The sequence below is a fragment of the Salmo trutta genome, chromosome 2 (assembly GCF_901001165.1).
Source record: "Salmo trutta chromosome 2, fSalTru1.1, whole genome shotgun sequence".
Classification (NCBI taxonomy): Eukaryota; Metazoa; Chordata; class Actinopteri; order Salmoniformes; family Salmonidae; genus Salmo; species Salmo trutta.
Genome location: NC_042958.1, coordinates 68,175,839 through 68,202,054, shown reverse-complemented (window position 1 = coordinate 68,202,054; position 26,216 = coordinate 68,175,839). Strand labels below are relative to the sequence as shown.

Below are 26,216 nucleotides of genomic sequence, written 5' to 3'. Positions count from 1 at the left end.
GAACTGGACAAAGATTTTTTTCTTTAACGAGTCCAACACGAAGGATATACTGTACTGCTTTCTCAGGAACGGGCCCAAATCCCCATCATTTGCATGAAGAATTGACAGAGAAAAAGGGGGTGGAGGTCAGGCTACCTGAGAATTTGTAGGCGAGTAAGTAAACCCCCACTGCCATCTGTTCTATTGGTCAACGTGCAATCATTGGAAAACAAAATGGATGATCTACGATCAAGATTATCCTACCAACGGGTCATTAAAAACTGGAATATCTTATGTTTCACTGAGTCGTGGCTGAACGACGACACAGATAATATAGAGCTGGCGGGATTTTTCACATGCAACCAGAGGGAAAAAAACTCTAGATGACCTTTACTCCACAAATAGAGACGCATCCAAAGCTCTCCCTCGCCCTCCATTTGGCAAATCTGACCATAATGCTTTCCTCCCGATTCCTGCTTACAAGCAGTACCAGTGACTCTCTCAATACGGAAGTGGTCAGATGAAGCAGATGCTATGCTACAGGACTGTTTTGCTAGCACAGACTGGAATATGTTCCGGGATTCATCCATTGGCATTGAGGAATATATCACCTCAGTCATCGGCTTCATCAATAAGTGCATCGATGACATCATCCCCACAGTGACCGTATGTACATATCCCAACCAGAAGCCATGGATTACAGGCAACATCCGCATCGAGCTAAAGGCTAAAGCTGCCGCTTTCAAGGAGCGGGACACTAATCCGGACATTTATAAAAAATCCTGCTACGCCCTCAGATGAACCATCAAACAGGCAAAGCGTCAATACAGGATTAAGATTGAATCCTACTACACCGGCTCTGACGCTCGTCGGATGTGGCAGGTCTTGAAAACTATTATGGACTACAAAGGGAAACCCAGCCACGAGCTGCCCAGTGACGCGAGCCTACCAGACAAGCTAAATGCCTTTTATGCTTGCTTCGAGGCAAGCAACACTGAAGCTTTCCTGAGAGCACCAGCTGTTCCGGACGACAGTGTGAAAACGCTCTCGGTAGCTGATGTGAGCAAGACCTTTAAAGAGGTCAACATTCACAAAGCCGCAGGGCCAAACGAATTACCAGGATGTGTACTCAAAGCATGCGCAGACCAACTGGCAAGTGTCTTCACTGACATTTTCAACATCTCCCTGACCAAGTCTGTAATACCTACATGGTTCAAGCAGACCACCATAGTCCCTGTGCCCAAGGAAGCAAAGGTAACCTGCCTAAATGATTACTGCCCCGTAGCACTCACGTCGGTAGCCATGAAGTGCTTTGAAAGGCTGGTCATGGCTCACATCAACAGCATCATCCCAGATACCCTAGACCCACTCCAATTCGCATACCGCACCAACAGATCCACAGATGACGCAGTCTCAATCGCACTCCACACTGCCCTTTCCCACCTGGACAAACAGAACACCTGTGTGAGAATGCTTTTCATTGACTACAGCTCAGCGTTGAACACCATAGTGTCCACAAAGCTCATCAATAAGCTAAGGACCCTAGGACTAAACACCTCCCTCTGCAACTGGATCCTGGACTTCCTAACGGGCCGTCCCAGGTGGTAAGGGTAGGCAACAACGCATCTGCCACACTTATCCTCGACACTGGGGCCCATCAGGGGTGTGTGCTCAGTCCCCTCCTGTACTCTCTGTTCTCCCATGACTGCATGGCCAAACATGACTCCAACACCTTCATTAAGTTTGCTGACGACACAACAGTGGTAGACCTGATCACTGACAATGATGAGACAGCCTAAAGGGAGACGGGGAGACGGTCAGAGACCTGGCAGTGTGGTGCCAGGACAACAACCTCTCCCTCAATGTGAGCAAGTCAAAGGAGCTGATTGTGGACTACAGGAAAATGCGGGCCGAACATCCCCCCCATTCACATCGACGGGGCTGTAGTGGAGCGGGTACCTTGGTGTCCACATCACCAACAAACTATCATGGTCCAAACACATCAAGACAGTTGTGAAGAGGGATCGACAACACCTTTTCCCCCTCAGGAGACTGAAAACATTTGGCATGGGTCCCCAGATCCTCAAAACGTTTTACAGCTGCACCGTAGAGAGCATCCTGACCGGTTGCATCACCGCCTGGTATGGCAACTGCTCGGCATCTGACCCTAAGGCGCTAGAGAGTAGTGTGTACGGCCCAGTACATCACTGGGGCCAAGCTTCCTGCCATCCAGGACCTATATACGAGGTGGTGTCAGAGGAAAGCACAAACAATTGTCAAAGACTCCACCCAAGTGGTAGACTGTTCTCTCTGCTACCACAGGGCAAGCGGTACCTGAGCGCCAAGTCCAGGACCAAAAGGCTCCTTAACAGCTTCTACCCCCAAACCATAAGACTGCTGAACAAGACTGGTGGCAGACCCCCAGTAAGACCAGACAGATGAGCTGGGGGACTTGTTGACTGGGATCATTGATAGCCAGCAACCCCTGGATGGTATCCCCGATGATGGACAGTTATGGTGGAAAATTGCAAGATTATGTTATAATACTTTTATTGCATCAAATGGTTGTTTTCTGCAACAGAATAGAGTATTCTTATAACTATTGTGTGTGTGTGTGTTCTACTGAGGATGGGCCCCTGGGAGATAACACTGACAGGAGATTTACGTTGTCTTTTGGGTGATAAAACCTAAAGAGATCGCATTCCAGAGCATGAGTTAACGTTTCTGTTCTATATGGTACCATGGAGAGATGACCCCAGGGCCAGACCCTGGTCTGTACACAAAGATGACTGTTTTTACAGCAGATACTGTCTGCTGTGAATTATAGGTATCTTTCATACAGATCTTAACCTTGTGACCCATTCTATATATCTGTTGTTCGTCATGTAGGTTGAAAGGGGTGTATCTTAGCTATAAAAGACCTTTGTACTTTTGTCTCGGGGCTCTCAACGAATCATCTGAGGGTGATTTGTCGACCAGCCATCGCAAAGCTCTCACTTGTGTGATAAGTCTTTCTCTCCTCATTTGATAGTAAAGAAATTAACCACCACACAGTTCAGATTGGGGACTGTTCCAATCCTCATTTGGTAGGACACATTCTGTCAACATGTGCCATCCCCAGACTGCAGGGAATATGCACTGTTGTCAGTCATCTCTTGCACTCCCATTTTAAAAACTAAACTCTTGAAGAAATAATGTTCTCTAATGAAGCAATGTAATAATTTTAGAAAGGCAAATGATCACCATAGCTTGGAGGGGATAAGACAGGATGAAGGTCCGCCTGCTACATCTGCAGCAGCCAGGAGGAAACATTGTGCGTTAACCCAGGCCGGAGGATAAAGACAGAGGCTGAGCATGCATGATGAACTGGCCATGGAATTTCATGAGTGCAAACTAATGTATTTATAAGAAGAGCATGGATGTAAATCCTTCCTGTTGAGTTGGCTATGAAGGAGGAGGGAAACATGAAGCAGCAGCAGTACAAATGTTCTTCTCAAACCAGCACCAGTTCAGGGTCACAATATTTCCATTTGTGAATTAAAAACCTCTTTGTTACCAATCCATGGCTATCGTTCGCTTCAATCAAACCTCTTTGTTAACAATCCATGGCTATTTTTCGCTTCAATCACTTGAGCTATCTTTGTTGTGAGAAGTGCTGCATAGCAAAAGCATCTCTGCAGGCTAGTCCATTTCTATCATTGTCTGCCTCAACCATGGGAACATCTGGGTCATCCTCATTTTCAATGCGAAGATCTGGGCAGCCATGCTGTTTGAGGTAATTGTGAAGCATTGCTGTTGCAATTATGACAATGTAGCATCTTCTTGGTTGAAATGTGTTTCTGAGACACTGGAAACGACTCTTCCATACAATAAACATGCGCTCCACTACACCTCTGGTGTGGAAATGAGCTTGGTTGTACCGTTGTTTTGCCTAGGTCCTATTGCAGGAAGATAAAGGGTGAACAAGAAGTTGGTCTGTGCATACCCACTGTCACCAAGTATGATTCCACTATGTTGTCCTCCTTCAAGCTGAGCATACAAAGAGGAGTTTTGGAAAATCCTTGAGTCCTGAGTTGCACTTTACCGACGTGCAACAATGTTGGAGAACTGCAAATTGGGAGTGCACACCCTTTGTGCATTCATTGAGAACCCGTTTTTACGATTCCTGTACTTCTCAGCATCTGTTGTAAAGGGATACTTGATGGGAATATGACATCCATCTATACAGCCAATGACTCCAGGGAAGTTCCCATATCCATAGAACTCTACCTTGTAGTTGGCTTGGGCAGTAGCATCAAATAACTTGAAGTAATTGTCTTGCACTTTATGGCAGCGAGGCGTGAAGTCCAGCACAAGATTTCACCCAATGACATAAACACAAAAAAAAGACACCAACCACCCAAGCCATAGATTATTCTCTTTGCTTCCGCACGGCAAGCGGTACAGGTACATAAAGTCTGACACCAACAGGCTCCTAAACCACCTTTATCCCCATGCAATAAGACTGCTAACTAAATAGCAAACAAAATGACTACACAGACTTTTTTCTTATTGTCTTTATGCAAACTCACAGGGCCCTACACTCTTATGCACACTGACACTCCAACACACATAAAAACACTCAGTAATTTGCTCACACACACACATAATATGCATACACTGTACAGTACATGTATACTGACTCTACACACACGCACACCCACACATACAATCAGCATATACGCTGCTGCTACTCTGTTTATCATATATCCTGATGCCTAGTCAGCTTACCCCTATACATATCTACCTCTACCGATCCAGTATCCCTGCACATTGTAAATAGGGTACTGGAACTGACCCTGTATATCAGAGGAGGCTGGTAGGAGGACAGGCTCATTGTAACGGCTGGAATGAAATCTATGGAATGGTACCAACACATCAAACACATGGAAACAACTAGTTTGACTCCGTTCCATTTAATCAATTTCTGCCATTACAATGAGCGTGTCCTCCTATAGCGCCTCCCACCAGCCTCCTCTGCTGTATATAGTATGCTTACTTTATCGTGCTCTTATTTCTTGTTTTTATGTATTGTATGTTTTTGTTCTACCTTGTTATTTTTAGTATTACATTGTTATTGATTACTGCATTGTTGAGGTTAGAGCTGGCAAGAAATGCAATTCACTGTACTTCACTGTGCATGTGACATTAAAACTTGAAACACTGAAATACAGTGACCCCCTATCACATCATTACCAAGCCCTGTAAGAGCCGAGCAAAGAAGAGTCCCCTCTTCCAGCTGGTCCTGGGCCTGAGTTCACAAACCTGTTCTACTAACACACTGAAGCCTCAGGACCAGAACATCCAATCAAATAGAATAAAACAAATCACAACCCAGTCAAAACAAAATCACCTATTGGGTAAAAAACACACGCACAAAGCAAAATGCAGCGCTATCTGTCCTTAAATTGACAGTACATCATGACAAAACTTTGTACAAATATTTGAGAAAGTACAGACTCAGTGAACACAGCCCATAGCCATAGAAAAGGGCAGACACAGAAAAAGCTGGCTGTCAAAAGTAGAAAGGCTGTGTGATCACTGCAGCATGAAAGAAACAGAGACAGAGCTGCACTTCCCAATAAAATGCACAAAATACACAACAATTTAAGAATCTTACTTCCACAAATTCGAATTGTGTATTTTCTATAGCTATTATCATTTTATCATGTTCTATTGTTAATTACTCTTTTTGTAATGTAACATTGTGCTTTCAAAACGTCATGCCAATAAAGCCAATTGAAACTGAATTGAACGAGAGAGAGCGAGAGAGCGATATGGATGGATGGTGTGAGATCTACAGAAATGACCCGCTAAAGGCACCACCACTGTAAGAGGAAGTAACGGCTAAGGACAAAAGTGAATGGATGAGAACAAACAGAGATAAAAGGTACACAAAATCACATCACCAATGTAATTGTTCGACAGTGCAAACAAGTTTATTTCTATCTTATCTCATGTACAGAATCGATTTACAGTTTACAAACTGACAATTTTTTTTTCTCACACAGAATAATATACAAAGTGTTGTGTCCTCTTCCACTCCCAAAGATGTTTTTAATATACAGCTGCTCTTTATACACAAGAGTGACAATGTGTTTTTGTGCAATCAGGGTATTGGATGGAAATTAGGTGACCCCAACAGACATCTATTGAATTCACAACCACAAGTAAAATTTGCAGGACATTATTCAGACTTGTGTACAGGTACGTTTGTTTTTTTGATTTTGTAATATTGTGATATCACAAAACTTAAAAATACTTGAATGAGGTCTACATTTTGAACTAATCTATTTTTGTAATTTTGCTCAATTCAAGGTCTGGGATCAAACTAAACAAATCCACAATTGCACTAAAATCAAGATGCTGTCAAATCCGGCCTAGTAGTAGGTAGGGAGATTCTGAACATTACTTTTTCCTCTTGTAACCAACCAAACACGACATCACATTGTCTTACTGCATTGGAAAAGGTTATGGACAGCTTGTATGAAAAAATGACATAATCATTTGGCAAGAATAGACCTGGGAATCCATTAGAATAGAGCTATACAATTTTTCATCCAGAGTCAGGGTAGCCATACTATACATTTAAGTCAACATTATTCAGAACAACTTTGAAAATAGCAAAAACAAGAAATTCATAAAAGTCTACTGTCAATATAAACGGAACAAATTCCTCCCCATTTATAACAGAGAGAGAAAAAAAATGTACTGCAACAAAATAATGTTGTTTTACCCTCGCATTGTCGCCTTTTTATTTTTAATAACTTTTTTGTCTATTTTTACAATCTCTCTCAATGTTATTACATCCATTTATAGATCTACCGCACCAACTCTTTGTGACTGTATTGTACTTTAGCTATGCATTTCTTCATTTACATCTGTAAGAAATATGACTCACAGTTGTTAAGTGTCATAGGCAATTGTGATGCAATCTACAGTGAGAGCATATTGGCCAGTATGTTGTACTTGTAAACATTTAAGACCGGAAGTGAATTTTAAGAGTAGAGCGAAATTCATCTAAAATGTGTGTACATTTGGCAACAGAATTTGATATACTTCATGTGTGCCAGCAACATTCTGGATATTATCAAAAAACTTTCCATTAAAAACACTCTACTCTACATATTACGTGCACATACAGTACATATACACACACAATCTTATATAGTTCTCGGGAATTTGTCACTTATCAAACTTGTACAATAAATAGCAATCACTTAGTCTACACGTTTGGTGAGAAAGGATATACACAAGAAACTATGAACACAAGGACATATTGAACACAAAATGAGTCATTGATCAATTTTGGCATGCATGCTCTTCCCCCGAGGAAGATATGTGTGTTCTTAACTAAATGCAGTGTGCTTCCATTTTTGTGTCTGTCCATTTGACAAGACTAGCTTAGGCGATGTAAACCTTCTTGGACTGCATTTTGAAAAGGCCCTCCATGCCAGTCACTTAACCCTATGTAAAAGGCACTTACAGGAGAAAAGTGGTATAGATTTGCATGGCCTTTTTTTTGGTGCCTTCTGCTTATTTCATACATGCAACCTTCAACCAAAAGGTCTCTCAAAGCTAAATATTATTTACAGCAAGCAAATAACCAAATGGCACAGGAGAAAAGCAGAAATGTCTCAGATTTTGGCAAAGTTTATCACTACTACACAAACGAATGAAGACCCTGGAAGTAAAGGAAAGATTGTGCATCATGACCGACATTTGAAATTGTCATCGTCATCTTTGATAGCTATATACAATACACTAGTTGCACCCCCGCCCTACAGGCGGTAAATCAATAGATCTGATTCATTTGATTCAATGGAATTTAATCTTTGTGGACTGCAACCATCACAGAATTGTTCACTCAATAACCCCACCTACAAAGCAGAAATTCATGCTGCTAATAAGCTATTGCAACTTCCCGTTTATTTCAAATGTTGCCAATTGCGCACAAAAAAAATGTCGCTCTTCGTGTGACATATTATATGCGACTCCCCGTCAGAGACCCGGGTTTAATCCCCGAGTTGACCCTTCCAACTTTTCCCCTTGTTACCTCTGTATCCCCTTGTAATTGAATCTGTCTAAATAAAAACTAGAAAATATATGTGAACGTGGAATTCTCCTCTTTTTTTGGGGGGGGGGGGCATGTAAATAATTAAGATACTAATTTTGTATCCACAGGTGTCAGCTTGTGTGACCATAAAAGTCTCTATGCAACTGGGTGCAATACAATGATTTGGTTGCAAAAGTTACTGGAATGCCCTACACAACATAAATATAATTCATATTGTGACGCATAATTGCCATGGTAGCATTGTGATGCATAATTGCCACAGTAATTTGGAATGTTCAGTCAATGAGCATTATAATAATAATACAAATAAATGTTATTTTAAGCACTTTTCACAACACCCAAAGTCACTTTACATACACACGAGAATCAGCAGGATAAAAAGCATTAAAATCACATAAAATAATGAAGTATATAAAAGTACACTAAACGTAAGGACAGACTAACCATGGAGAACACTAAACACGATGACAGATTAACCAGGGAAGTGAACTAGACAGAGGATAAAAGCTAAAGCAGCAGATAATCCGGGTAAGCCTGTGTGAAGAGGTGTGTATTTAGTGTGGACTTGAATATGTGTATGGATTGTCCGGTTCTGACATGGAGAGGGAGGGAGTTCCAGACTTGAGGAGCTGCACAGCTAAAAGCCCAGTCTCCCATGGAGCGGAGCCTGGTGCGTGGGATGGTGAGGAGGCCAGTATCAGAGGAGCGCTGTGAACAGGTGGGAGTGTAGGGGTGCAGGAGGTCAGTAAGGTACGTGGGCGCCAGTCCATTGAGTGCTTTGTAGGTGACCATGAGCAATATGATCCTGTATTGAACTGGGAGCCAGTGGAGGTTGATGAGGGTGGGGGTGATGTGGTCCCAAGGTCTGGTGTGTGTGAGTACCCGTGCAGCTGAATTTCGAAGTTTGCCCAGTGTTTTGTTGGTGAGTCCGTAGAGAATGGCGTTGCAGTAGGCCAGGCATGATAAAACAAAGGCATGGATGAGGGTTGTGGTGTCAATGAGAGAGGGTCTGAGTCATGAGATGTTTTTGAGGTGGAAAAAGGCTGACTTGGTGATGTTAAGGATGTGGGGTTCAAATGTAACACCGTGTATCCTGCCTGTGGAGTTGGAGTGGATGGTGCAGCCGTTGATTGTCATGTTGAATTGACCCAGTTTCTTGACGACGGAGTTGGGGCCCATCAGCGTGATCTCTGTTTTGTCGTCGTTTCGTTTTTAAAAGTTATTGCTCATCCAAGTTTTCAGACAGTCAACCACAGAGGGGGGTGGCATAGCGGAGTTGGATTTTGTGTGGATGTAGATTTGTGTGTCGTCTGCATAACAGTAATGGACCAAACACTGAACAGTGAGACTTGTGGGACACCTTGTGATACAGGGGCTGGGGCAGACCTCCAGTTGTCAAGGGAGACAAACTGTTGTCTATTAGATAGATAAGAGTGGAACCAGGCAAGGGGTGATGCAGTCAGTTAAAATCTGATGACAGACCATGTCAAATGCTGCAAACAGGTCCATGAGGATGAGGATGGAGATGTTCCCAGCATCGGCAGCACAGGTGAGATCGTTCACTACCTTTTATCAATGAAGTTTCAGTGCTATGCATAGTCCAGAAGCCCGACTGGAGGGGTTTGGAAAGTTCATGAGAGGCCATGTGTTGTTGGATTGGTGATGCTACCACCCACTCAAGCAGTTTGGCGAGGAAGGGTAGGTTTGAGATAGGCCTGTAGTTGGTGAGGATGTCAGGGTCCAGGCCCTGTTTCTTCAGCATGGGAGTTGTAGACACCGTTTTCAAAGGAGTAGGAGCAATGCCAGATGTAAGGGATGCATTTACAATCTTGACAACCAGGGGCAGAGAACTGGGAGGCGTACCTTAACTAAGGCAGTGGACATTGGGTCAAGAGAGCTTTGGTTTTGGATTTAGACAAGAGTTCAGTAATGGTGGTTTCATTGACAAGGGAGGACATTAAGTCTGTTCACAGGTTGTGAGTCAGGTAGTCCTGGCGGGGGTGGGGTGGGGTTGGGGGCAGATGAAGGGTGAGACTGCTGCAACTGTTGGTAGGTAGCCTGAAGGCCAGAAAACTGTCACAGAGGTCGGTGGTGATTGTAAGAGAAGGGTTGTCCAATGGACGGAGAAGTTTGTCGATGGTTGAGTAGAGCATTGTAGGTAATGCAGTTATTCTACAGTTTCGAAATTGGCCTACAAATGCTTACATCATATGCATTGAGACAGCATGATCTCCCATAGCAACCGTGGTATTCCAAACACAAAAACAGAAACAATTCTAAATAAAACCCGTGGAATATAAAATGGCCGGTGGCATGTAACAGGACGACAAATCTGTGCAAAATTGTAGGAGATCCCACCTCAGATAAGTGGCTTACAGTATTATAATAAATCATTACAACACAAAGAATTGCAAATACATTTCCCTGAAGGAGTAATGCACATTTCACATTAAAAGTACATAATTGTACACACGACAAATGGAGATCAACAGATATTTTACACTAACTATCATTCCATAAAAATCCTCCAAATAGAAAACCATAAAGAAAGAAACCACATAATCTCCACACATTTATGCTTTGGGATAATGTGTGCTAATGTCTTCACAGAATACAGTATCTCCTTATGGTCCAGGAAGCAGGCTGACCAAAGTGACAGAATTACAACCACTAAAACTCAAGGTGGGCTTATATCAGGGTTTTGGTCAATTCCATTTTAATTCAGCCAATTCAGGTTGCAAAAGTAAATTACACATTTCGGTTTGCTTCCTGAATTGACTGAACTGAAATCGAATTGACCCTGGCCTTCATAAATGTGTAGTACACAAGTCCAGGAGAAAAGAGGGTAGTCCTGTCCTTGAAGTAACTTGTCTTTCTCATGTAGAAGTCCATTCACAACACTGGGCAAATTATTTCAGTCGCAACAAGATACTGTAGGTTAGTTCTCTCCAAATATAACCATTGTGTTTTCTTCGTTAAGATGGTTATTTCCAAAGTCAGTGGCTCAGAGTTGAATTTACTGAGAGGGATCTCAAAAATGGATTTGTAAAGACAAGGAGAAGAACGATGGGAATTAGGAGTGTGATCGAAAAAATGTGAACCACAAAAACCATAGAAAGAGGCTGTCATTAAAATAGTACCATTTCACGGATTAACAAGCAGGCTTGTGCTTTTCTAGGATCTTCTTTCGGTCAAATGCTACTCCTCCACCTTCCTTTTATTGTTTCTTTAGGTGTCTCAAAATGGCTGTATAATTGCCCTGACTACTGGACCAACTCTTATGTTCCATATGAGTGGGGCCTGAGATGTTAGCCTACAACTTTTTAGGGGGAAACACCATGAGAGGCCGGTCTTCGATCTTCTGCCACGGGCTCTTCTTGTTCTCGTCCTTGCTGTCCGGGTCGTCCTCTGGGCTAGTCATGGAGTCGCGACGGTTCTCGCTGTTGCTGCTGCGCGCGCTGTTCATGCGGCTGCGGCCCCTCCGGGGGATGGTGGAGCCCCGCGACGAGGGCCCGTCGTCCAGCAGTGGGGTAAGGGAGTTCTCCTCGGGCGACACCGGGCGGCCCTCGCTGCTGCTGGGCTCGCTGTGCTCCTGGTATGCCAGCTTGGACATGCCCTTACTGCCACCACCCTTCCGTCCACCAGTTCCCCACCGTTCGTCCTTACCCTTACGGATTGCCGCAGCCTTGCGGTCTTGGGTGCTATCCATGGGTCCTTCGAGGTTGGCTTCTCGGATTGTGCTGCAGCTGGGGCCACCGCCTCCCCCGCCAATTCCGCCGCTGCTGAGGTCGTTGCTCACGTCGATATAAGAATGGCGCACGTGGTTGGCGCGGCCGTCCATTGAGATGAACCAGGCGCGTGGGTGCTGCTTAATGCCCAGCTCCAGGAGCTTCTTCTCAGTCAGCCCCTGCAGCTCGCCATTCATCTGTGCCATGGTGGAGTCGTTAAAGAGCACAGGGATCCGCACAGGGCCCTGGGATGGGTCCGAGTTCCAGTTTTGACCCTCCGAGTCATCCCCTTGGGAGCCGCCCTGCTGCTGGTGCTGCTGGTGCTGGCTCTGTTGCTGGGGATGGTGTGACTGACCAGCACCCATCTGCATCCCCCCTTCCTTATCCTGCTGCTGCTCCTTCCCGGAGAAGTCTGAGGACATACGCATGTAGTGGGCCGGTATGACCAAGGTGGGAACCATGCTTCGGTACATGTTTTCCTTCATCTGGTCCATGGAGTGGCAGAAGATGATCTGGCCCGGTTGGGTGTTGAGCGACGTCGGGCGGGCTAGGTGGTCGGCGGCGGCCGCAGAGTACTCGGGAGGCTTGTCTGACTTGTCCGACAGGAAACGAGGAGGGGAGCCCCCATCCGAGGTGTAGCCGCGATTGTCATTGGCGGTGTGGCAGCGTATGTGGTAGTCCGAGTCCTTGTCGTCCTCCATGATGGGGCTGTAGTTCCGTGAGTAGTCTTCTTGCAGTAGCAGGGGGTTGTCGAGATTGTTGGTGTCTGTGGCGCGGGTCACCTTCATAGGGAAGCTCTCGCCCCTCTGAGGTCCCGAGGCTCCTTTCGCCTTCGAATGCCGCAGCTTGTGGGCGGGGACGTGCTTGGCGAACTCCTCCCGTGAGCTCTGGTAGTCTCGTGAGGGGGATGGGTCAGATTTGCTGGCGTCATTGGATGGACCGGATTCAACATGGCCACCACAGATGAGGTTGAGGCGGGAAGTGGATGTGCCCTGGTCGCGCTTGGAGCTGTTCAGAGCCGTGTGTGGCTTGCCTTGTTGTCGCCGTGGTTTTAGACACTTCCGTCTGGAAAAAGAACAAAACAAAAAAGTCAGACAAAACTAAAAAACTCAGACAAAACAAACAAAACCCCAGACAAAAGAAACCAAAAACTTGGACAAAGACGTGGAAACCCCAGACAAAACAAATGAAAAAATGTATTATTTTGTTGTTTGTTTCTAACGCATGTTCATAATGTAGAAGCCCATTAGAAGTGAGACCTATGTCTACGTGCTCCACACCTGCAGTAGTAGAGCAGCACACAGAGCAGGATGAGCACCAGCAGAGCCAGCGAGCCCAGGATGGAGAGCAGGAACAAGGTGTGGTAGGTGGTGATGTCCCTCAGGCCCGAGTGACCCCCCAGACCCACGCCTGCATGAAAGACAAAGCCCATAGGAGCAGACCTGGGTCAGATACTGGAGCTGCGCTTGATTTAGTTTGCCTGATCAAATGTAACCAATAGAGTAGTCCCAAAAAGTGCAAACTCCATGCTAAATCAAGGGCACCTGAAACCCAGGACTACGCCTGAGTGGAAGATAAAGCGGAGCAGACCTGGGTCAAATACTTAAATACTGGAACGGCGCTTGATTTAGTTTGCCTGGTACAATGGAAACAGTGGAGTAGTCCCAAAAGTGCCAATTCCGAACTAAATCAAGCACACCAGTAATACTATAGTATTTTACATAATGTATTTGAACCATGATTGAAGCAGAAGCCTACTTACAACTAAAGGGATTACAGTGCATTCGGAAAGTATTCAGACCCCTTGACTTTTTCCACCCTCTGTTACGTTACAGCCTTATACTAACATTGATTAAATTGTTTTTTTTCTGTCATCAATCTACACACAAAACCCCATAATGACAAAGCAAAACCAGGTTTTTAGAAATGTTTGCACATTTATAAAAATGTTTTAACTGAAATATCACATTTACATACACTACCGTTCAAAAGTTTGGGTCACTTAGAAATGTTATTGTTTTTTTAAAGAAAAGGCCAGCATCCCGGAGTCACCTCTTCACTGTTGACGTTGAGACTGGTGTTTTTTCGGGTACTATTTAATGAAGCTGCCAGTTGAGGACTTGTGAGGCGTCTGTTTCTCAAACTAGACACTCTAATGTACTTGTCCTCTAGCTCAGTTGTGCACTGGGGCCTCCCACTCTCTTTCTATTCTGGTTAGAGACAGTTTGTGCTGTTCTGTGAAGGGAGTAGTGCACAGCGTTGTACGAGTTCTTCAGTTCCTTGGCAATTTCTTGCTTGGAATAGCCTTCATTTCTCAGAACAAGAATAGACTGACGAGTTACAGAAGAAAATACTTTGTTTCTGGCCATTTTGAGCCTGTAATCAAACCCACAAATGCTGATACCCCAGACACTCAACTAGTCTAATGAAGGCCAGTTTTATTGCTTCTTTAATCAATTTTCAGCTGTGCTAACATAATTGCAAAAGGGTTTCTAATGATCAGTTACCCTTTTAAAATGATAAACTTGGATTTGCTAACACAATGTGCCATTGGAACACAGGAGGGATGGTTGCTGATAATGGGCATCTATGCACCTATGTAGATATTCCATTAAAAAAATCTGCCATTTCCAGCTCAATAGTCATTTACAACATGAACAATGTCTACACTGTATTTCTGATCAATTTGATGTTATTTTAATGGACAAAAAATGTGCTTTTCTTTCAAAAACAAGGAAATTTCTAAGCGAACCCAAACTTTTGAACGGTAGTGTAAGTATTCAGACCCTTTGCTCAGTACTTTGTTGAAGTACCTTTATCAGCAATTACAGACTCGAGTCTTCTTGGTACACCTGTATTTGGGGAGTTTCTCTCATTCTTCTCTGCAGATCCTCTCAAGTTCTGTCAGTTTGGATGGGGGAGCTTCGCTGCTCAGCTATTTTCAAGTCTCTCCAGAGATGTTCAATTGGGTTCAAGTCCAGGCTCTGGCTGGGCCACTCAAGGACATTCAGAGACCTGTCCCAAAACTACTCCTGCGTTGTCTTGGCTGTGTGCTTTGGGTCGTTGTCCTGTCGGAAGGTGAACCTCTGCCCCAGTCTGAGGTCCTGGGTGCTCTGGAGCAGGTTTTCATCAAGAATCTCTCTGTACTTTGCTCTGTTGACCTTTCCCTCGATCCTGACTAGTCTTCCAGTCCCTGCCGCTGAAAAACATCCCCACAACATAATGCTGCCACCACCATGGTTCACCGTAGAGATGGTGCCAGGTTTCCTCCAGATGTGATGCTTAGCATTCAGACCAAAGAGTTCAATCTTGGTTTCATCAGACCAGAGAATCATGTTTCTCATGGTCTGAGAGTCCTTTAGTTGCCTTTTGGCAAACTCCAAGAGGGCTGCGTTTTAAATGAGGAGTTACTGTCTGGCCACTTTGTCATAAAGACCTGATTGGTGGAGTGCTGGAGAGATGGTTGTCCTTCTTGAAGGTTCTCCCATCTCCCCAGAGGAACTCTGGAGCTCTGTCAGAGTGATCATCAGGTTCTTGGTCACCTCCCTGCCCAAGGCCCTTCTCCCCCGATTGCTCAGTTTGGCCGGGTGGCCAGCTCTAGGAAGAGTCTTGGTCGTTCCAAACTTCTTCCATTTAACAATGATGGAGGCCACTGTGTTCTTGGGGTCCTTCAATGCTGCAGAATTGTTTTTGTACCCTTCCCCAGATCTGTGCCTTGACACAATCCTGTCTCTGTGCTCTACGGACAATTCCTTCGACCTCATGGCTTGGTTGTTGCTCTGACATGCACTATCAACTGTGGGACCTCATATAGATGGGTGTGTGCCTTTCCAAATCATGACCAATCAACTGAATTTACCACAGGTGGACTCCAAGTTGTAGAAACAATTCAAGGATGATCAATGGAAACAGGATGCACCTGAAATCAATTTCGAGTCTCATAGCAAAGGGTCTGAATACTTATGTAAATAAGGTATTTCTGTTTTAAAAATGTTGTAGATTGATGAGGATTTTTATTTTTTTTATCAATTTTTGAATAAGGCTGTAATGTAACAAAATGTAGAAAAAGGGAAGGGGTCTGAATAGTTTGCAAATGCACTTTATATTTAATTCCAAGCAGTTGTCCCTCTCCCTGTACCTTTGATATGTCATGTGTCGTTTGTTTATGTTTATGTTTCTTTGAACGTCTTGGTACATATGCAGCAACATATATACATGTGATGTCATACAATATAAAACACAAGTTAAACATATGATCAACCTAACTACATGGACAGTGCGTCATCAATAAATCATTTGTCATAAACAACAAATTGGCATACCACTAAATCAATAAACATGCATATGAATGTCTTTAGTGATAGAGAGATCATTTGCATATAGTTTGAGAGCTCTTGCCAAGAAAGATGTCTGGTGTCTTGTGGTGCGGCTTGTTGAAATGGAGTATTGCCTTAACTAAGTGGCTTGGGGAACAAAATATCAATATTTTGGGTCCATGGCCAGGAAACTCCCCAGACCTTAATCCCATTGATAACTTGTTGTCAATCCTCAAGAGGTGGGTGGACAAACAAAACCCCACAAAATCTGACAAACTCCAAGCATTGATTATGCAAGAATGGGCTGCCATCAGTCAGGATGTGGCCCAGAAGTTAATTGACAGCATGCCAGGGCGGATTGCAGAGGTCTTGAAAAAGAAGGGTCAACACTGCAAATATTGACTCTTTGCATCAACTCCATGTAATTGTCAATAAAAGCCTTTGACACTTATGAAATGCTTGTAATTATACTTCAGTATTCCATTGTAACATCTGCCAAAAATATCTAAAGACACTGAGGCAGCAGACTTTGTGAAAATGTATATTTGTGTCATTCTCAAAACCTTTGGCCACGACTGTAGACAGACAGGAGACAGAAAGACAGGGCCAGGAGTGGACAGGGAGAGGACAGAGACATAGACAGGAGAGGATAAAGTGACAAGAGAGGACAGGGACAGGAGAGGACAAAGATAGAGACACAGACGAGAGAGGAGGGGAGACAGAGATAGATAAAGAGATTCAGATGGGACATATGGAGAGAGAGATAGTGGGGAGGGACAAGGGGGAGGGGAAATGGGAGACAATTGTGCTTAATGCACAGTACAAATATGTCCTGAACAAATTTTCTTATGAAAAGAGTGCTTGTTTCTACTGTATTTTATTTAAAATAAGTGGTCTGAAAATATCAGATTTTCCTTTGAGTTTTAGTACCCTTATGGCAAAGCTTTGCCCTGAGGCAACAAAAAAAATCCTGGGTGTACGGGGTAAAAGTAAAACATTTTTGAGGATACATTAGAAAGCCTAAATCTGCTAAAAAATAGGATGTAATATTTTTTTCTATGAAAAACCAAAATATGTGCAGTGGAGGATTAGTTACTGATACTGTATATTTGTGGGCTAAAAGGGAAATATCTGAGCGATATATTGTGGTGCAGTGTGCAAAAGCACTGTTGCGGAAAGAAGACGACCGGGGTTCAATGAACATTACATGACGAAAATGGTTAGTTTGTAGATGATGCCGTTACAGATGTAGTATCTTAATTTGATCACTATTTCGTTGCTGTGAATTTTCCTGCGTAGCAGGAAATGCAAACATGTAGTGTATTTGAGTGTTAAAAAAGCTTCTAAAGTTTATCATTTCGACTTCAGACTTGATTTACCCTAACAAAAAATGTATCAACCACTACAAAAATGTTAATTAATTATAATCCACCTAATTATTCATATTTCCAGTTGCTGCATGATTATTTTTCTGCTGTAGCAAACTGGCTTAAATTAAGATCCTAACAAAATGTCCAAGACGTAGCACAAGGCAATTAGCCAGTTACAGTACCTGCAGATGAAGGGAAGGCTGCGACCCAATACCCCAACTGAGGAACGACCACGTTCCAGATTAGTTGTGTGCCCTCTTTTTTAATGTAGCCAGTTCCATTCCTGACCCACAGACCTGCAACAAAATCCACACACCCAACATATAAATGTTTTAGTAGGCAACAAGTTAAAAGCATTCAAACATATGCTCCCGAGTGGCGCAGCGGTCTAAGGCACTGCATCTCAGTGCTAGAAGTGTCACTACAGACAACCTGGTTTGACTCCAGGCTGTATCACAACTGGCCGTGTTTGGGAGTCCCATAGGGCGGTGCACAATTGGTCCGGGTTTGGCCGGTGTAAGCCGTCATTGTAAATAAGAATTTGTTCTTAAATGACTTGCCTAGTTAGAAAAAGGTTAAATAATATGTCATTTTGGATATCATAAGGTGAATGCACCAATTTGTAAGTCGCTCTGGATATGAGCGTCTGCTAAATGACGTAAATGTAAATGTTAAAATTTTGGTAGTCTGAAATGGGTCTCTAAAACCAAATAATCCAGGGACTTTGTAATACATTACCGAAGCATTCATTAAGCTGTGAGTGCAGACCCCTTATGATTTCTAATGAACTAAAAAGCATGCTCAATGCAGTCCAGGAATATGCTTAATACAGGTTAAAGCTGCAATATGTAACCTTTTGGGCGACCTGACCAAATTCACATAGAGATGTGAGTTATAGATCTGTCATTCTCATTGAAAGCAAGTCGGTAGATCTGTTCTATGGGCGCTATTTTTATGCTTCCCATTCTTAAGTTTGTTTTTTCCCGTCTTTTACTTTCAGTTTTTTACACCAGCTTCAAACAGCTAAAAATACTGTACAATATTTTGGGTTATGAATGATATATTTCACAGCGGTTTAGCTGGTACAATGGTTATCTACACTGTACATGTTTGTTTTGTCACAAACTTAAATTAGGCAAACGAATAGAATTTTTGCACCTAGAAAATGGCCGAGCGATTTCTGCAAAGCGCAGCTTTATGGGTTAAGGAGTCCTTTTAACCCAGATTACCTATTTATCATGTTTGTGTCTATAAATATAACACAGACTGATGGATGAATATGAGAATTTCAAATGGAACATATGATCCCAGTAGCTTTCACATACCCGTCTTGGGCTGGTACAGCCAGGCGGGAATGCTGGTGGCGATCCTGGTGCGAGTATCCGAGGGCAGCGGTACGGAGACGTGAACCGGGTCAGACACCTGGATGACGGTCCCATCGTGGTCAAAGAGCTGAACGCTGACCACTGCCAGTGCTGTTAAGTCTGTCCATCCTGTCTCTGCCCCTGTAGTGTACATGTTATTGTTAAATCAAATCAAAGTTTATTTGTCACGTGCAACAGGTGTAGACTTTACAGTGAAATGCTTACTTACAGGCTCTAACCAATAGTGCAAAAAATGTATTAGGTAAGTAAAGAAATAAAACAGTAAAAAGACAGACTATATACAGTAGCGAGGCTACATACAGTAGCGAGGCTATATACAGTAGCGAGGCTATATACAGTAGCGAGGCTACATACAGTAGCGAGGCTACATACAGTAGCGAGGCTATATACAGTAGCGAGGCTACATACAGACACTGGTTAGTCAGGCTGATTGAGGTAGTATGTACATGTAGATATGGTTAAAGTGAACAGAGATATGTTGACCATCCATAGCCTATAACAACAAGCATTCCTAACACTATGCCCTTGATATCAACTACCACAAGTAGCACCAAACAAGCTGGGCCAATCATGATTTTGTAATGATCGTCGTGATATGTAGTTATCTTACCTACTTTACTGAAGGCACTTATTGTGCGTCGCTCTGGATACGAGCATCTGTTAAATAACTAAAATGTACATTTTCTTTCTCCCAAGCCAACCTGTGCTGTTGGTTTCCAGGCCCAGGAGGTAAGGGAAGCCCCCGATCTCATACTGGCTTCTGGCAGTAGTCAGCACAGCCGACAGTGCTGTGTAGTTGGAATCAGCTGGCAGCTGAAGGGACTTTCTCTGGAGCTGAACCAATGGCTGGTTCCGTGCACCTATAAAGGAAGTAACAGATGCCAATCGTGAGACATATGGGTCATGTTCATTAGGGCACACCCTTTCAGTCCCTTTTCTTGTCTGGTGCCTAATGAAAAATTACCCAAAGTCTGATTCAACCATAACAGCACTCACCTGGCAGTGACTTTGACATAAAAGCTACAGTATGTAGGGTAAAATACTACATCACTATCAACACTTAAAGGGGCAATCTGCAGTAGCTACATACATTTTTTTACTTTTACATTAATGATATATACTGTACATATATACCCATTGATTCTTGAAGAATGCCTCATGGGCTTAGTTAAACTGCCGTACCCCATAAGAACCCAAAATATAAGCTTGTTTTATTTCATTGTTTGTAAACATGCTACTCAAAACAAACACTTTAAAGCCTCAAAACATGGTTAAAACTATGATTTTGATCAAATCAAATTTATTTGTATAGCCCTTCTTACATCAGCTGATATCTCAAAGTACTGTACAGAAACCCAGCCTAAAACCCCAAATAGCAAGCAATGCAGGTGTAGAAGCACGGTGGCTAGGAAAAACTCCCTAGAAAGGCCGGAACCTAGGAAGAAACCTAGAGAGGAACCAGACTATGAGGGGTGGCCAGTCCTCTTTTGACATTTTGATGTCATGGATGGTCAGTCCTTGCACCCATAGCGCTGTTTATGAATTTGAGAGGTAACATTTCTCTAGCCCCAACACTAAGCTGTTTGCCAAAAACAGTGGCGGGGTGCCCGCTTTGTTATTGTATCTACGGCAGATTGCCCCTTTAAGGCAATAGTACTGTATGTTTGAGACATGAGACATGTAGTCATGAATTTGGGAAATGGACTTGTACAAAACAGCAGCCAAGTACTCCACTGTGGTTGTTGCTATGGAGACAGCAGAAGGAAATAGAGTGTCACGTGAGAACCTCTGGAGGCCGTTGAGTGCAAGAACAGAGAGGAGTCAGGTGAAAATTGGACCTTCCCTCCCCCTCTTTGAAGGAGGTGGATTCTGGACAATAAATGTTTGTTATTGGCCTCAGAACTCTGATCAGATTTCAAATAGTGCATCAAACCTGAAACACCACATTCCTTCCATAATTTCTGTAATAGTCTGAGTAAAGACTGCCCCTTTAGGAGGAAAAGGTCATGCAGAGAGCAGGACAAAGAAGCAGTGTTTCCCTTACCATTAGCAGTTAAGAGCATTGGGACAGTAACCGAAAGGTTGCTGGTTTGAATCCCCGAGCCGACATGGTGAAAAATCTGTCAATATGCCCTTGAGCAAGGCACTTAATCCTAATTGCTCCTGTAAGTCGCTCTGAATAAGAGCGTCTGCTAAATTACTCAAATGTAAAATCTATAGGCAGGATGGGTCCCCCCACCTAAGAGAGTTTGGCTTCTATTAATTTCAATTGATCACTTAAATCCTAGTTTGTCTGGATGTTGCTCTAGGGAGAAAGACTGAAAAAGACCAACTAGGCAATACCACTTAGCTCGTTATTGTAGCCTACCTGGGGATCCATGCAGCACCTGGATGACATCATCATAGAGAATGAGGGTGCCTGGCCTCTGGACTAGGAGGTACAAGCTGACCGATGCATACACTGCAAGAGACAAAAACACCGATATTAATGCGCGACTGAGTCTAGCTAGGCAATTTCTTACATCTACCCCTGGATTTCAGATCTACAGGAATTGCCTAGGGAGAAGCGGCTAGGGGCCCCAATTTGGAATTCAGCCTATTTTGAGAGACAGAGAAACAAAGGATAGGATCACTTCTGCGTGGGTCTGGATGTGGCAGACCAACCTATTGTTATTGTGTTTTTTGTGTGACTATTCTAAAAACATTTAACCAGTGGATACAGTTACTATTAGAAGTTATCACATTAGAATTACCGACAGCGAAACAATTGAGGCCTGGACAAATACACTTGACTCTGTAAAGAACAATCTCAGCTAAAGCCCCACACATACAAACCAATTACAGTGCCTTCAGAAAGTATTCATACCCATTGACGTATTCCACATTTTGTTGTGTTACACCCTGAATTCAAAATGGATTAAAAATATATATATCTCTCACCTATCTACACACAATTCACCCATAAAGACAAAGTAAAAACTTGTTTTTAGACAATATTGCAAATGTATTGCAAATTAAATACATAAGTATCTCATTTACATAAGTATTCACACCCCTGATTCAATACATGTTAGAATCACATTTGGCAGCGATTACAGCTGTGAGTCTTTATGTGTAAGTCTCTAAGAGCTTTGCACACCTGGATAGTACAATATTTGCACATTATTATTATTTGTATTCCTCAAGCTCTGTCAAGTTGGTTGTTGATCTTTGATAGATTGCCATTTTCCAGTTATACCATAGATTTTCAAGCAGATTTAAGTCAGAACTGTAACTAGGCCACTCAGAAACATTCAATGTTGTCTTGGTAAGCAACTCCAGTGTACATTTGGCCTTGTGTTTTAGGTTACTGTCCTGCTGAAACATGAATTTGTTTCCCAGTGTCTCTTGGAAAGCAAACTGAATCAGGTTTTCTTCTAGAATTTTGCCTGTGCTTAGCTCTATTCCGTTTCTTTTTATCCTAAAAAACTCCCTAGTCTTTGCCGATGACAAGCATACCCACAACATGACACAGCCACCACCATGCTGGAAGATATGAAGAGTAGTGCTCAGTGATGTGTTGGATTTGCCCCAAACATTACGCTTTGTATTCAGGATATAAAGTTAATTTCTTTGCAACATTTTTGTAGTTTTACTTTAATGCCTTATTGCAAACAGGATGCATGTTTTGGAATATTTGTATTCTATACAGGCTTCCTTGTTTTCACTCTGTCATTTAGGTTAGCATTGTGGAGTAATAACTACAACGTTGTTGATCCACCCTCAGTCGTCTCCTATCACAGCCATTAAACTCTGTAACTGTTTTAAAATCACCCTTGGCCTCATAGTGAAATCCTTAAATGGTTTCCTTCTTTTCCGGAAACTAAATTAGGCACCTGCATCTTTGTAGTGACTGGGTGTATTGATACACCATCCAAAGTGTAATTAATAACTTCACCATACTCAAAGGGATATTCAATGTCGGCTTTTTTTTACCCAACTACCAATAGGTGCCCTTCTTTGGAAAACCTTCCTGGTTTTTGTGTTTGAAATTGCTCAACTGAGAGACCTTACAGATAATTGTATGTGAGGGGTACAGATTTAATCATTAATCAACATTTCAAAAATCCGCCTGAAAATCCAATGTTTCTATGTCAAACAGTTTTGTTATATTTCAGTCTTACTTTTAGTCTTAAAATACATTTTAGTGTTAGTCACATTTTAGTCATTTCATTCTTCGTTAGTTTATGTTATCATTCAACTAAAACTCTGGAAAATGTTTGTCTAGTTTTAGTCACAGCCATTTTAGTCACATAGTAGTCTGCCTTCTATCTAATAAATAATTACTATTTCGGCTACCTCTAACTTCCACCATGTGCACATTCAGATAGTAGGCCTAATTGGACAATGCTATGTGAAATATAATGTCCTTTAGTCTCATGTGGAATTCTCGTCTCGTCACATTTTTGTGAACTGAAATGAAATGTAACTTGTAATAGGCATTTTCACTTACGAGGGATGCGGCTAGCGTGCCAGGGGACGGAGTTGGTGACATAGTCGTGTTTGGACGCTGATATGATGACCCAGGTTCCCGGATGGTACAGGAAGGTCACCCTAAGCACGCCATCACTGCCCGCCTGGCTGGACGCTAACACAGACCGGTTCCCATGAACCTCTATGGCGGCGCCGGCCAAAGGTGAGAGGTCACTGTTGTCGAACACCTGAACTCTGATCTGGACCTCTGCAAAGGAATGAAAACAATCAGCGCTTGAGGGGTTCAGTGTGAGCGAGGCGAGGTGCAGAAATTGATCATCTTGATCACATAATTAGTAGTTATTTGGCATGCAGGATGATTTTTAGATCAGTGATTTTGTGCAGTCTGACTGTAGTCGATCTCAAACACGCACAATGGTGCTGTCATAATTCAGCTTCTATGGCATCCTATTGGGTTCCCGAGTGGCGAAGCGGTCTAAGGCGCTGCATTTCAGTGTTAGAAGCGTCACTACAGTCCCTGATTGGACTACAGGCTGTATCACATCCGGCCGTGATTGAGAGTCCCATAGGGCGGCGCACAATTGGCCCAGCGTCGTCCAGGTTTGGCCGAGGTAGGCCGTCATTGTAAATAAGAATTTGTTCTTAACTGACTTGCCTAGTTAAATAACGGTTAAATTGCGAGAGCTTGGGATGTATCTTTAAAAAGTTGATTCTGAGATAAATTGGCTTAAAGGTTCCAAACCTTCATTGGTTTGAATGGTGTCAGCAATTTTTATATGGTATTCTTTTGAACTTAACAACATGACTTGGTGTATTTAGAGTTCTATATAGGTAGCAGTGAAGACGGTGTGGAGCAGTGGAGATTCCAGCCATTACAATGAGCCTGTCCTCCTATACCTCCTCCCACCAACCTCCTCTGATAGGTAGAGTACATTGCACAGAACTAGGCTAGAGCCAATAACATTTTGACAAAAACGCAGACAGAACCTTAATAGTCCCAAACACGCGATTGCAAACTTGCAGAAGTAAACGTGTGTGCTACTGGTGTTATTGTTGCTGACAAAGTCCAGTATTTGGTCTTCAGTTGAATAAACCAATACAATAAACACGAGCAACAGATAGAATTTGTCAATACATCCGTTCTAAACCTATCCAACGCTGTGTAGCTTCACACCCAAGTAGACACTTTGGGACCCCCTACTGATAATTTCCTCTCTGAATTTTTTTTCTTCCGCATCTTGTTTCTCTAATTCCATAGATATGGGTTATATGCTGTGGAGGTTTCAGTGGATACAGGAGTCTCCACTAGGTGTGTTTCAAAATGGCAAATAGAAATGCTACTGGAATGGGTGTAGGCCTACAGTATGAGACCTAGGCCGACTGTTAAATAGACATATGTTGCCATTCTTAATTCTGATAGCTCTAGCATTTGTCCAATAGCAGGCTACATGCATGCATTCCCATGCATATGTGTTTCCTTCTGCCATGCATGCCATCATTACAGAGCCCTACTGTTTCAACAAATGCATTTGGTGTGTTTGAGGACACAGGCTCCAATAAATAATTGCTGGGGGTGTATTTATACAATGGATATATTCCAGAACCAAATATGAAATATGAAGGGCTGAATAGAATAGATACTGCAGATTTTTTTTTATTGGGAGTGGAACTATGCTTTACATACTATATAGGCCTGTATATTTCTATGCCAAGGCCTACATGAGCAGTTTATGAATGCACAAATGACCGGGATACATTGTTACTGTTAAATGAATTACTATGTCGACCCCTGGCTAGCATAGCTGCCAAAGGGACATCGATTTAGGACCTAACTAACAAGAGAAATATGTGAACACCTAGGCCTGTGATTTATTTTCCTCGACTGTGATGGTTACATGTTTTACAGCGGCACATTTTCCCTTATCATGATGAGCCCTTCAAATAGCCTGACAGGGAGAATTGGGTTGTAACAATTTGATAGGCCTATATTGAGTTTTTTTTATTGATTTTACATATCTTCAAAAAAGCTGATAAGGTAAATATTATTCTACCTATTGTTATAAACACATCCGCTTCATGGCATGACTAGCTATTTCATTTGATTGGGACGCTCCGAAGATCCATTTGATGCCAAATACACATTGATAAACAATACAATTTAAAGAAAAACGGTGACTCGTATCATTAGCAAGAATCCTTTCAAACCAACGGTTGCAATTTCAGTAATATTTGTCAACAAAAGCCATAAAAAAAATAAAAAAAACTGCAACCACTCCCATCCTCCCTCATTGTGCAGCATCCCCATATGGCGTGAGCTTACCAAGTGCTCCTTGATCTGGAAGAGATTTGGCTTGCGCCTCCCAGACCGCGGAGATAAAAATAAAGAGGAACAAACGAGAGACGTAGATGGGTGACATCCTTGAACGCTACATCTCTATTCCAAATTCGGCGGCCATACATCCATATTTCTCCCGGGCGGGTTACTGGGCTGTTGACAATTAATTTGCAGTCATTTCTCGGTTTGCCCACCACGGTAAGGATGCTGATGTTGAGCCCGAGCAGCCGTCTGTCAGCTATCTCTTGCTTTTATTGTCTGGCGTGGACGCTAGGTTTCACTATACTACTACCCTCTAGTGGTATCGAAATCCAACTGCGATAAACATCCCGAATATGGTTCCGATTAATAATTGAAATGTAATGTATTCACTATTCTTAAAGTTCATTTGAACATGATTCTCGATTAGCTACTAGTTTGTGCTGACTGATTAAACGTGGGGACTTCCTTACACTTCTTAGTTTGCTGAAATGCACAGCCTACTTTTCAAGAAAACGTTTATCATGTACAACCA

The 26,216-nt window shown here is 42.8% G+C and overlaps 1 protein-coding gene across 1 annotated transcript; it reads right to left on the bottom strand.

Moving 5' to 3' along the window:
- Nucleotides 1-5,935: 5,935 nt before the first annotated feature.
- fam171a2b (family with sequence similarity 171 member A2b) lies at nt 5,936-26,005 on the bottom strand. Its single transcript, XM_029712528.1, has 8 exons — nt 25,688-26,005; nt 23,387-23,614; nt 21,263-21,355; nt 19,596-19,754; nt 18,835-19,014; nt 17,692-17,805; nt 13,104-13,233; nt 5,936-12,888 (listed from the first exon to the last, which is right to left on the bottom strand). The coding sequence occupies exons 1-8, from the start codon at nt 25,782-25,784 to the stop codon at nt 11,409-11,411; spliced, it is 2,481 nt and encodes an 826-aa protein (XP_029568388.1). The 5' UTR covers nt 25,785-26,005; the 3' UTR covers nt 5,936-11,408.
- Nucleotides 26,006-26,216: the final 211 nt, after the last annotated feature.